Genomic DNA, 14,283 nt, shown 5'->3' with positions numbered 1-14,283 from the left:
GATATCTACATCATGGAAAATCAGGTCTATCTGATCATGTCACTGATAGTGACCACCAAACTGACTTGCAAAAACTCAACTTTTACACTATAGTAAGTTCTGGTATGGCAGAAAAGGTTCTGAGGAATCATCAACTCTCTCTCTCTCTCTCAACCTGAATAAACATGATGGTCTCAAAATTTAAAGAATTTAGTCTGTATTGTCAGATATCATCCTCCAGCTATTCTGTAAATCTCCAGTGAATTAACACACAACTAAACTAAAAAGTGCCCAGGATATACATACAATGCAATACAGGATGCTATGAAGCCAGAAAACACCTTCTGCAAGTGTTAATAGATGATTCACTACTTTCTTTTGGAGAATTTAGGATATTAGGTTGACAAAAAAGTGTCCAGTTCCTCAACTTACTACCATTCGATACACTGTAGTCATAAATGTCCAGCATCAGTTAGGAAATTCTCAAAGTTATTAATTCATTTAAGATATCCTAACTGATATTGGATCACCAATGATTTATATTAGAATTTTTTAACTCTCACTAGTAGCAGTGGTATTCTACAATTAGTCAACAAAATTCTTGCAGTTTACTGATCATAATGTTTTAAGATTTTGTGTGTTGGTATTATATTGTATATATACTCCAGGAGATATATACTTACAATGGAGGCTGAAACATTGAGTTTAGCCATTTATTACTGTTACTAATTTTTATTTTTCAGATGGTAGTTGAATCCATGAGTCTTTTATAATAAACACTGCATGCTATTCAATCCTTCAAGAATTAACTTATAACAGACACAATTATGAAGAAGAAATCACTAATACTTTGTCTATTTTTGTTCACTTTTCAAGATTCACACATCAAATTAATTATATAAACATCTTTAATATAACAAAATATTCCTTTGGTTCCTATGAGTTTGCTATAATAAGATTTGATTGAATATCCATAGTAATATATGGAGATTTTTAATTGATTTGACTAAATTCAAACACATTCTTTTAATTATATAAACAGAAATGCATTAATGAAAAGTATTCTGCAGAAGAAACAAAACAACCTTACTTTTCATTAATGTATTTCTGTTTATATAATTAAAAGAATGTGTTTGAATTAATGCAGAAATGCATTAATGAAAAGTATTCTGCAGAAGAAACAAAACAACCTTACTTTTCATTAATGTATTTCTGTTTATATAATTAAAAGAATGTGTTTGAATTTAGTCAAATCAATTAAAAATCTCCATATATTACTATGGATATTCAATCAAATCTTATTATAGCAAACTCATAGGAACCAAAGGAATATTTTGTTATAGTGAATTTCCATTATAACAGCACTATGGAGCTTTGGGTGGAATAATATTTGTTAGAGAAAAAATCAATTGTACCAAATGTGTTAAAATATTTGATATACCATATTAGTTTCATATAATAATTAAAATGCAAACACTAAAGTTCTCTCTCTCTCTAAGAGTACTATGTATTTTCCAACTTCCTGTGGGTGGAATCATAAATAAACAAATAATATTCTTGTTTACTTAATAATATATATTTTATATCAATTTATTTGTTGATCAATAATACAAAAGAAAATGAAGTACAACCTGTTCAAAATCTTCATTCTGAAGTGCAGTCTGCACACCATCTGCACAAAATTTCAGATCTAGTATATCCTCAACACGTTGCATACTTTCCATAACTCTGCTCTGCAAGATGTCATAGTTCCCAAATACAGTAATAATTACTAAAAACTTTAATTATAAATAATATTTAGTTTTATCTTACTTTATCAAATTATAAATAATCTTCACTAGACAAGACCTATCAAGGCTCTTTCTTCACTCTTCAACTTTATTTTATAAATAAATAAAATAACTGCATCATTTCATCATTTTTATATACCATCAATGTTGGAATGGAATAAAAATGGAAAAAGAAATATCTGGCCCTAAAAGGAGTTGAAGATATTCTTCTCAAGATAGCCAAGATACATTACATGACTGCAATGTTTATGGCTAAACATTGAAAATCAAAAATGACAACAGATGTTCTGCCCCCCCCCCCCAGTGTCAAGTTTGCCAAACTATAGTGAAGTCTGGTCAGTTTCCAGCAACCAAATCCTAACCTAACCTAACCTTCATATTGGTGGGCTCATTAGTAACCCTAGATATATCACATCCAACATACACCAAACAGACTGGAAAAAACTATGAATGAAGCAAACCATAGGCAGGGATTGAGTGTGAAATCCACACATCAGCAGAAAAGCCAAACCCTGTGGTGCTAGGTGATAGATGAAAGATGAATTACACTGCTTGTTACACATCACTTTGCTTATCAGGAGCTTGAAGTGGCAAAAAAGTGCACATCTAGACTACAGAGCAAAGATCTAGTTTACGTGTTTCCTAATTTAGAGTAAGTATGTAATAAGAACAATTTCATATCTGATACATTATACTGTTTATAATACACCACTTTGTAACACGTTTGGACTTGATGTTTGTATCTGACATCATGGAGTGACCCAATATTTGTTCTCTTCAGTGCAATTTTAAAACAATTATTCTGCAGATCATCTGCCAGATACTATATACTAGACCAAATTTAATGGTAACACTTTTGGAGGCTTCTGGGTTAGCTAGTAAATAATCTTGCTACCACTATTCTGACATGTGTGCTGCCCAGAAAGAGTCCAATAGTGATATGTAAGGAAGCATTGAGGCCATGATTTGTAGAGGAGTTGTGGAAAAATTCTCAAGAATGAGTTAATAAAGAAACTATTGCTGTATATTCTGTGTCCCTCCCATTTTCACTCAAACAATAACTATGAAAAGTCAAGCAAAGAGAAATAGATTACATGTGTTAAAAAGGCAACCTTTCCAGATTCACTTTGCAAATGTAAATGGCCTGAGTTCCAACTTCAATGGTGTTCATTTCTATTTCCAATCTGCAAAAATCACATCCACTTTTCTTAACAGAAACTCAGATTTTAAAACACTTTCAAGATCAGATGTGCTCATTGCTGTTTTCCTAATTACACAATCTTTGATCTTTTCATCTCAAAGGAGATATTTGTGTATGTTTCATTCTGATATACTACTATGTTAGTGAGTTTCAAATTAGAATATCATCTTTTTTTTTTATCTTCTAATGCTACCAACCATTCTGAACTTATCTGATTTTGCTTCTTTAAATGTTGATTTTCTCTACTCCAAATTTCCTAATAGAGAAGTCACCTTCTTGGGGATTTCATTCATTGTTCTGAACTCCAACTGGCTTTCCTTTCCAACTAAACTGATCCAGCAGGTAGAGATATCAAGGCAGGCATTTACTATATAAATAATCTCATAATGCTATTTAGCTGCATACCAGAATACCACCAGATAATCCTAACTACTCTCCAAACTAGATGTTCCTTACTAGTGAACATCTAAATATACTGTGATGTTCTTCTAAATTGCCTAGAAGAAGACGACTTCTAGGCAATTTAGAACCCAATCTAGCATTGATGTATTCTCCCATGGAACAGCATTCACACAGCCATTTTCATCTACATGTTGTGTGGCACTACAGGAATCCCTAGTGGAAAAATCTTCATTACTTCTATGCCTCATTTCTTTGGTTGATTATTATCAGTCTTTCAATCCAAATATCTGCACTAATCATATTGGTATGGAAATGCTCAATTGTCATTCCATTTTGAAGTCTTGTTCCTTATGTTGCTTGGTCTCTTTAAAAACTGTGTCAGAGCTACACAAGAGAAAATTCAAGAATACCGCAAATGATCTGCAGTGAAGTCGCCATTTTCCTCTTGTTTATTATCATCATCATCAAATTCTTGCCAGGTACCCTCAAGGGGTGTACAGGATATGATAGTACCACATGAAAAATTTACATCATTACTAACTTCCTATCTACAATTTCCCTCCAAATCAGTCTGTTACTTATTTATTATTATTATTATAATATCACACCTCCAGGGAGTTCAAAGACTCATTGAGGGAGGGTATCAACTCTACAACTCTTCGTCTCACTACTCCACCAACCTTCATCATCTAACACCAATGCCATCTACTGCCGACTACCACCACTAGTGCTTTCACAGACAATCACAAACATCTATGCCCACGGCGGTATTTGAACCTGCAGCCTTTTGGCTGGAGAGCAGATACGCTAACCACTTGGCCAACCAGGTCAGCAATTGCCGGCAAATTATTAACACATCCAGAACTCATTTTGAAAGGATTAAAAGCAAGTGAGTTGCAATGCTTAACTGGCATCATACTTTCTGGTCTCATGCCAGAGTTACTAGCTATAACTTTTGTCTGACTGTACAAATAATACAAATGTATTGTTACCCACAGAAATAATCGATCTTGTGACTTCTTATTTTTTTACAAATTCTTGCGCTGACAATCTTGGAAATGTCCTCCTATCATTCCAAACACACAATATTAAATTCCCCCCCCCCCTTTAATTTTTTTCCAAAAAGTGATCACAAAAATCTTCTCCTAAATGGATGACAAAAAAGTCTATTCTTCCTAAGGTCATTGCTATAACTAAGAATTAATAACTAATTTCTCCTTCTCTACACCCACTGAGGGTAACATGATGATGAACTAATTTTTGCTGGATTTTAAACCAACATCTTCAAAGCTCAAACTAAATGTCACAAATATGCAAGCAAATAATATGTGTAGAAACAATTCAAACTGTAATACAAAAGAGTCCTAACTCTTTTGTCTTATAAAGTCCCTACAGATCCCTATGGCAAATCTAACACTGGAGATGACCAGAAGTTTTTACAATTGTTTGGCTGGAATGATCTTAAAATAACTGTCTCTCAAATTTTAGATAAATGAGGAGTGTGTTTCATTGCTGTTGCTGACTCTAAACACAAGCTCTCCAACTAATAACAACTTCTTAGTACATTCGTTTTCTGCCATTTAATTTTGTATGGAGAGTCCAAAGATAGTCTGGCATTCCTGACTTCCCATAATAAATGGCAGCAATGTGTTCTCTGATGTAGATGTGAAGAGATTTTCCTTTCTTTCAATAGTAGTCCAAGTTACAGCCACATAGGACACTTCATATAAAACTCCATTACTGAACAGCATAATAAGGCTTCACAGCTTTCTTTAAATAATCATTCATATTTAAAGGCATTTTGATAAAACAATTTAATATTATCTCAATGGACCCTATGACTAGTATGAATTTCATGCCTGGAGTAACCCAGGCTTATGAAGTTTAATTAGCCAAATACAGTACTGATGTTAAGATATCTTCATGTTGGCAGTTTAACAGAGTTATGTGCAGCACTGGGAAAGGATTAAAAAAACTATTTTAATTCTTCCAATATTTCATCTAAGTCACTATTAAAATAAAATTATATTAAAATAGTTTTTAATCCTTTCTTAGTGCTATATGTATTCCATTAAACTTCCAACATAATGTATTCCCAGTGCTTAAATACCTGGTAGAGAAAGGAAAAATAAGCTAGTCTATAGGAGAGGGAAGTAGCTGGCATATTTTGTTAATGTGTCTGAAGATGGCAGTGAGTTGATTTCATCTTGAGTCGCTTTTGGATTATAGCCACTGAGACCAAGTTTCCCTAACAGTTGAGAGATTTTCTTTCAAAGAAGTGCTCAGCAATATTTTGGGAATAAATGATGTGTAGAGGATTGATATATACAAAGTATCCAGAGAAAGGATAATACTCACTCCATGTGATTCCATTTTGAAAATAAATTTAATCATGGAATGAAGAAGACCGATTTTTTTTTTTTTAGAAAAACTCACAATTCTTGATTAACATGTTGATAAGTACAAAAAAGTATCACCAATGTACCAGTTCCACAAAGATAGTTTTGGATATGTAGAGCTTGAAAGTATTTTTTTCAAAAAAAAAAAAGTTTACCAGAATAGGGGACAATGGATTGACTGTGAAGGGTCCTTCAAGTTGTTTATAAAGCATATTTTTCCAGGCAGAAAAATATCTGGAACCAACTATAAATCTGAATAGCTCCATGATGTTGGCCAGAAAAATCTAGAGACACTAAACTTTGGTGTCAGCCAATTGCACAACGTAAAGAGGGAGGTGATGTCAAAACTTATCATAATATTTTTAATTTTTTAGAGAAAATCTGTACTATTTTTGATATATGAACTTGAGTGAACCTGTGAGAGGATGAAGAATGTTGGACAATAATTTGATGATGCTATAAGCAGGACTGTCAAAGGAATCCACCACCAGTTTCAAAAAATAGTAATAATGATTTATGAATCTTTGGTGGACTTTAGATCCTGGGAGATCTATCATGATATGTTCTCATTTTTTTTAACACTTGCTTTATCTAATGAAGTAACATTGTCTAAGAGTTTTTTTTAAGTTTACAGCTGCTGAATTTTGGTGGGACTTGACACTGGAGTGATGGATAATTATTAATCTCTCCAACTATCTTAACAGAAAGATGAACTAAATATTTTTTCCTGAGGTCATGGATTTTCTTTGGTCCCAAAAGATGTTTCCTATATCTTGATTGTCTTCACAACAAAAAGCATAACATATTCATCTTTTAAGTGATAAAACTAAGTTATGCTCAAGATTTCCAATGTCATTTACAGTTGAAAAGCATCAAGATTAAAAATTCTTGTTTTTGAAATTAAAGTCCTGCATTTTTAAAAAACAAGAATCTTATATTTATCAGAGCAGACAAGGGCAACATTATTGTCATCGCAAATTCCAGTATTTGCAATTAAGAAACCACAGAACCTACATGCTTACGAGAAAGAATTCCACCAAAAGGTTGTAGATGAAGCTCAACACATTTCAAGAAGGATTCTTCCAAAGAATACTAGGCAGATGGAATGAAAGAAAGAGAGGAGTAGGTTTGGTGGGCTTGCAGTTGAACTGCAAAGCATGGTGAGCAGCAGTTTCTCACACTTTAACTAACTTAGTGGAATGCCACAGAAAAATGAATGTCAGTTTGGTGGAGCAGTGATCATGGAAGTACCTATAGAAAAGATATATGGTTGAATCAATTAAAAAGAGAGAAGAATCAGCTGGACCACCTTTCTAAGGACAACATTAAGAATATTTAGGGAGAGCCTCATCATGAGAGGTGGGGGGGAATGCCAACATTTTTAAAGGCTGAGAAAGCTATTAATATAATCTGTACCTGGAAAGGCTACATAAATGTCAACATGAGAAAAGCGATCTGATTATATCTAGTGATTTGTGCATTTCATTTTGTAAGGGTAAGGGATGAACTAAAATCCTTTCAGCAATTAAAAAGGAACAGAACTGTACTGATAGCAATGAGGGTAACTAAACTGTCTTGATCCACATCAAAAAATGACAGGCCATCTATGTTTAATAGACTAGTTATAAAAGATCATGAAGTCTGAAATGTTTGGGAACTGCAAAGTTTGTCAAATGAGTAGGAGAAATGAAGTACATCATCATTAGCTTATTGGTCTATTTATGACCAATTAATAAAACCACTGATAAGTTTATTGGTCATTTATGTACAGGAGAAGAATGGCAGCAAACAGAACCAGTAGGTAAGCCTGAAGAAAAATAAGCCATTTTTCATTATACTCCATTCATTATACCCATTCTTCATTATTTGGTGATTGAACCAAAGAGAAAACTAGGTGCTTGAATAAAGAGAATGGAAGATACTGCAATTTGTTGAGCAGATCAATGAAATATTCTGGAAATGTCAAGAACGCGAGCACAGTTTCTCCAAATCTTTCCAATAGTGTATTTCCAGAACTGGGAGAAGTAAGCTAAGAGATTTGCTATGGATCTAGAGTGGTGAAGTCCATATTGGCGATCACTGATTAACTGATGGGACTTTGAGTAATGAAGAAGTTGAATTTTGATGAGATAAAGGCAATGGATCAGTGTACTCTCCTCCAAAATAACTGAGCAGGGTACCATATTTGTAAACTTCCTGATCATTTATTTGGAGAAACTTGCAGATTCGGTCCTGTGTACCATAAGGTAGTCAGCCTACAGAGCCACTTCACTGCTGTACTCTTGAAAAGAAGTGGTTATGAGTCTTCATAGTATGTCTGTCACCTCACTGAATGGATAACACTCACACTGCACACAAAAAAAGAAATCCTTATGCTAGAGATGAATCATGATAACAGCCTTCTGGCCTTTAAATAAGCAAGGTGTGGTGTTTCATATTTTAATCTTCTAAAGCACATCTAATTGCATTCATTCATTCATCTTATTCATCCTTTCAAACCCACATTCATTCCAAATATCTCTTTTGCTAATCTTTCATTAAGTGACATTATCACATATTCACATTCTTCAATATGAATAATGTTCAGTTCCTTTCTAACACCATCAATAATACTCTTGAAGCCATCTGTTCACTCCATTATTTTCCTAAGAACTCCCATGTCTGCAGTTTCTAAGTTACAATCAACTGTTTTGTTTCTAATGCAACTCTCAGCTCTAAATGTTGAAATTAGTTTGAACTTGTCTATAAATTACAAAATTGTTTTATTATGAATTTACAACCAAGAGTGCAGTTGCTGTTTTCTGTTTTGCAGCCCATTTTCATAGTTTTATCTATTTCATACTGATTTTCATACCACATCTGTTATGGAAGCTATTTAATTTGTTTAAAGAGTCTTAAGGACTTGAATAAAATTTATTTCAGATAAAAATACAACAAAAAGCTGAGTGTAACATCTCCTATGTCACTGTTAAGTTTATTATTACTTGCTTTTAGTGCAATCCATATGTACATGAATGGAAGACTGAATGATGTCTCTACTCTCTGACCAAGAGACTGTGAATTGACAAATCCAGGTCCACAAAATCTGTTGTGGACCTGGATTTGTGAATTTTTTAGGTGTGCATACAAGTTTCATTGCCTAGTATGAGATGACCATCATCCTAATTATTGGAGGCCTCAAGTGGTAGCTGGGGAAAAATAAAACTGATCTTCTACAACTCCAGTGAAATTCTTGCAAGTTCCAGTAAGACCATAATTTTCGGTTAGTTTTCACTTCTCTACTAGTTTTGTGTAACTTTTTGTACACTTCTTTTGAAGATTTTGCTAGATATCGGTTAAACAATAAGAGCACTTTATATCAAAGATGGAATTGAATCAACAGTTGAACTAGTTAAACTAGGTGAACTAGTTGAATCAACTAGTTAACAATGGATGTGTTGTGGTACATGTATGTACTGACTGGAATTATTACATTCAAAGATATGCATCATATCTTTGAATGTGTGATATTTTTGATGAAGGATGACCAAACTAGATGAAATATGATACCTTGCTTCCATTGAACGGGAGTGAGCAGCATTTTTGAAGCTTTTTTATAATTTTCTGGTCCACATATGGCCTTTCTGTTTTTGGTCATAGCATGGATGACCTTCATTAGTAGTATGATAGGATAATCTGGATTTGTGTTTCTTCTTCCTTTCCATATCATTAACATATCCTGACATACAAATTTCTCCAGATCAGCAAAGAAATGACAAATTTCTTGTTTGTCAAAAATAATTATCTTGAATCAAGTTCTTCAAGAACAAACAAAATAAGTTGTTGGCTAAGAGATTAGAAGATTAAGGCTAAGAGGCTAAGAGATTAAAAGATTAGATTAAGAGATTACAATATTTAAGTGAAGAAAGTATGAAAGAATCTTTTATTTTGTCCTGACATTAAAAACTATAATTTCACAATAAAAGAAGTAGAAAAATAAAAGTCATTTGTAGATATTTGGTCTATCTAATATATAACTAAGATTCCAAGTTACCCAGCATACAGCGAGGAACTGCTTCTCTTGCAATAGGTAACAGAGATGCAGCTTTGAAAGTGAGTTAACCTACTTAAGTGTTTTCCTCAGTGTGAAGGATTATAGAACTTTGTGATCAATATGAGGGCTGACTTGCAATTCTTATCCATACACATATCCAGTGATGGATGATGTAGAATGAGGTTAGCCATAGATTCAAAGTGGAATCCATAATGGTGAGCACTGATTAACTGGGAGGCCTCTAGATAGTGAAGTTGACTATTGATGACTTTCTCCATTATTTTGGAAGCGACTGAAGTGATGGTAAGTGGTTAATAGATGGACAGCAAAATTTTATTGCCCTTTTTTTTTTTTTGAAACTGGTTAGGTTTTGGTATGTATCCATATAGCTAACCTGTTTCAAAAAAAAGGGCAATAAAATTTTGCTGTCCATCTATTAACCACTTGCCATCACTTCAGTCACCTCCAAAATAATGGAGACAGTCATCAACAGTCAACTTCACTATCTAGAGGCTTACCAGTTAATCAATGCTCACCATTATGGATTCCACCACTCTGAATCCATGGCTAATCTCATTCTACATCATCCATCACTTGATTAAAAGCTGGTAGCATCATATTATAACTGGTATTATTTTAATTGTTGGAACATTTTTATTTTGATAAGGCCTTCAATATTTTGATTCTGTGGAATAAGTGCTCTGTTACTCCTATTTTATCCAGCCTTAGTAGTAATGCTTTTCTATAGATAAAAAAAAAATTAATAAAATAGCAAAAACATTATATATTAAAATATGCTTTCATTTTTATAATGGAACTGACGTTTAAACTCTTGGATTTTAAACTTTTTTAAAAAAAACTGAAAATCATTCTGTGGTTTTTTTCTTAAATCTATATAATGATAGTTTGTTTTATTTTTTTAAAGAGGTTTCTTTAAGAACAGGTAGCATTCTTCTATTCAGAAAAACTAAAAATTTTGATAAAATTCAAAACTGCCTCCAGTAGAATATTAAGAATGTTACTTTATTAATGATGCTATAATAGTTAAAATAAATAAATAAATTTTCTTCAATAAAACAATAGTATCAAAATATTATTCTAACCTTAGTGATGTCTAGTTTCTTAACTTTGCTGCTAATATTTTCTGCCAAAGTAGATGTAACTGAAATCATGTTTGCTAATTGCTCTGCATCTGAATATACTAAGTGCAGATTTGGACTGAAAAGAAATACCAAATGAAAACCTTATATATATATCCTGTTGTTCTATTTTTATATTTTTTGCATGATAATTTCATGGTAATTTCACATTGACAGCTTAGAAAGTTAATAAACCTGGAATATTAGAGGTGAGAATAAGTAAAAGATGAATAAAATTTCAAAAACTATAAAAAAGTTGCATTAGAAAAATCGCTTATCACTTGGATGTTGAAAAAAACACGGACAAATACAGATAAGGAGGTAATTATCCCTTTTTATGAGGCTTTGATATAGTTTGTCTGTCTGGGCTATTGTGCACAGATTTGGTCACTAAAGTTTCTAGTGGGTTGGAGAAATGGCAGAGAGAGAGAGAGGATCCAGAGGAGAGATCTGTGGATGCTCCCTATGAAGATTCATTGAAGTTTATTGGTTGTAAAGTTTGGTTGATGGGAGGAATATGATAAATTTACTAAAGGAGTTTTATTAGATAGATTTTTTAATAAATGACAAGGGGGTCATTCCTGAAAAGTGAGTAAGAGTATGGTTAACAAAAGTCTTAATGAATGAGTTTAAGAAGATATGACAGGTATTGCATTAATAACTGTCAGGGTGGGATCTCATAATAATTCTTTGGATTTAAGCCAGAGGAGAGAAATCTAATCTTGACTGGAGATCTGAATGTTATCAAAGAGGTAATTATTCATAAATTATTTTAACAGTATTAACACCAAACAAACTATTTTTTTAAAAAAATTGCTTATCCTGAGATTTTTATTTAATAAAGTCAAAGCACCTTATGGTAACTTGTTTTGGTAAAATACTTATAAGCTCTGTATTACTTAAATCTCAGTATTTCTAAGCCTGGCTCTCATTGATGAGACCTCAATAAAGGTTGAAACCGGTCTGGATAGTGGCCCCTTGCCTTTAATACATAGCATCATACATCTCCTCCAGGAGATGTGCTTTGCATTAAGGGTAAATATTAAGAATAGTGATCAGAGCTTATTCCATCTTTACCACGAGTTGCACTATGTGCGGGGTCACCCAGACCCCGCACATAGTGCAACTTCTGTTTCTTAGGTTTAAAATAGCTTGGTATCTTTAACGTGCTTATATGTCTGTTAGAAAGAGGAAATTAAATTAGATTTTTTTTTGTAATGAGAAACAAGACATGAAGGTGTTTTTGGTAGTGGTGAAGTTCACTAGATTGTCCTCCTTTCACTGAAGAAAGAGGAGATCAGTGTTTAAGACACCTTGAAGAATCTTCCATAATTAATCCATTAAAGACATTAAGGATAGAATTTCAGATTTGTGAGATAGTTATTAATATAGATTGGAGGAAGACCATTTCTTATCTTCAGATTTCTCTAACCTGGGATACTCCCTGGGTTAGAGAAATCTGAGAGAAACCTGGGAGAAATCTGAGGAGAAGAAACTATTCACCCTGATACTGTGAACGACAATGTGTCATAGTGGATATTTCTTCTCTTCGCATGACAGTCCAATTGCAAAGAGCAGAAGGCAGACCACAAGAAAGTACTGACAAGTAAGGCTCTATACCAGGCATGATTAATTGTGTTAACAGCAAGTACATGAGTTTCTCCAAACATTCTTTTTTGTGGCTTGTGTTCCAAAAATTGATAAGGAAGATTGAGAGATCCATTGTAAAGTGGTAGAATCCATGTGATCACTAATTAATTGGTGAGCCTCTAGGTCAGTGGTTCTTAACCAGTGTTCCCCGGAACACTTGTGATCCACGAACTGGTCACAAGTGTTCCGCCAGTGAAAGATGTCACATGACACAGTTCTGAGTGTAATTGGCTACTCTGAATAAAAATGTCAATGAAATTATTTCCATTATAACAGAACAATTAATAAATATATGAAGAGCCAAAGGCTTCAATTCAGCGACATAACTTATTTAAGTTAAGGGATATTACATCCCATACTGTTTCTTAGTCGAATAAGAAACTCAAAGAGTTTCATGCCAAATATAGGATATAGGCAGAGCTTGCTCCACCTTTGCTATGAGTTGCCTCAGCTTGCACTACCTTAAGGGTCAGTTGCTGCGCTATCCAGGTATTTGCTTATGCTTGGAATTGCAGAACTTTATATAATTTCTATATTCGGCATGAAACTCTTTGAGTTTCTTAATCGGCTAAGAAACAATATGGGATGTAATATCCCTTAACTTAAATAAGTTATGTCGCTGAATTGAAGCCTTTGGCTCTTCATATATTTAGTAATTTATTAGAACACCTTTTGGCAATTCTCATAGAAGGGATATAAGTTCTGTTCACTACAATCTTGGTATTATTAACTATTATTAACTAGGTCTACCTACTCACTGATGAGACCTCAATAAAGGTCAAAACCGGTCTGGGTAGTGACCTTCTCTCATAATGTAGAACAGTAATACAGCTCCTAGGAGCTAAGTTCACATTATGGGTAAATATCAAGAATAGTGATCGGAACTTGCTCCACCTTTGCTATGAGTTGCCTCAGCTTGCACTACCTTAAGGGTCAGTTGCTGCACCATCCAGGTATTTGCTTACGCTTGGAATCGCTGAACTTTGTATATATTAACTATTATTAACTAGGTCTACCTACTCACTGATGAGACCTCAATAAAGGTCAAAACCGGTCTGGGTAGTGACCTTCTCTCATAATGTAGAACAGTAATACAGCTCCTAGGAGCTAAGTTCACATTATGGGTAAATATCAAGAATAGTGATCGGAACTTGCTCCACCTTTGCTATGAGTTGCCTCAGCTTGCACTACCTTAAGGGTCAGTTGCTGCACCATCCAGGTATTTGCTTACGCTTGGAATCGCTGAACTTTGTATATATATATATATATATATATATAATTTCTATATTCGGCATGAAACTCTTTGAGTTTCTTATTTGGCTATATGGGATGTAATATCCCTTAACTTAAAAAAGAACAATTAATAATATCGGAAGAAAATATTTCAAGTTACTTTTCTTCCTTAAATACACACAATTATGACTGGATACGAAATCCATTTGGCACAGTTAATACATCGAGTTGTGAATTTTCGTTACAAGAAGAACAATTAGTTACCTTGTCAATGGATCGTACTCCAAAAATGAAATTCTCTAAAATAACTCTTGAAGAATTTTGCATTTTTGTCAAGCCGAATACTCAGCTATCCACAAGAGCACTGAAAATTTTGTTACAGTTTTCAACATCATATTTGTGTGAGCTCGATTTCTCAATATTAACCCATATAAAAAATAAAAAACGTGAAAGACTT

The 14,283-nt window shown here is 33.4% G+C and overlaps 1 protein-coding gene across 4 annotated transcripts in view; it reads right to left on the bottom strand.

Moving 5' to 3' along the window:
- Cog4 (conserved oligomeric Golgi complex subunit 4) overlaps positions 1 to 14,283 on the bottom strand; it is a 321,056-nt gene that overhangs the window by 274,999 nt on the left and 31,774 nt on the right. For 3 of the 4 annotated variants that reach the window (XM_090397413.1, XM_090397410.1, XM_090397412.1), the window contains exons 3-4: positions 10,908 to 11,022; positions 1,611 to 1,712 (exon numbers count right to left, since the gene is read on the bottom strand). In XM_090397413.1, the coding sequence (XP_090253539.1) occupies positions 1,611 to 1,712; positions 10,908 to 11,022 (217 nt within the window). The remainder of the gene's footprint in view (positions 1 to 1,610; positions 1,713 to 10,907; positions 11,023 to 14,283) is intronic. The other variant, XM_090397411.1, reaches the window with a different exon arrangement.

The sequence above is a fragment of the Typopeltis vanoorti genome, chromosome 9 (assembly GCF_054136105.1).
Source record: "Typopeltis vanoorti isolate ZY-2024b chromosome 9, IOZ_Tvanoo_1.0, whole genome shotgun sequence".
NCBI classification, from domain to species: domain Eukaryota; kingdom Metazoa; phylum Arthropoda; class Arachnida; order Uropygi; family Thelyphonidae; genus Typopeltis; species Typopeltis vanoorti.
This window is presented reverse-complemented; position numbering and strand designations above follow the sequence as displayed.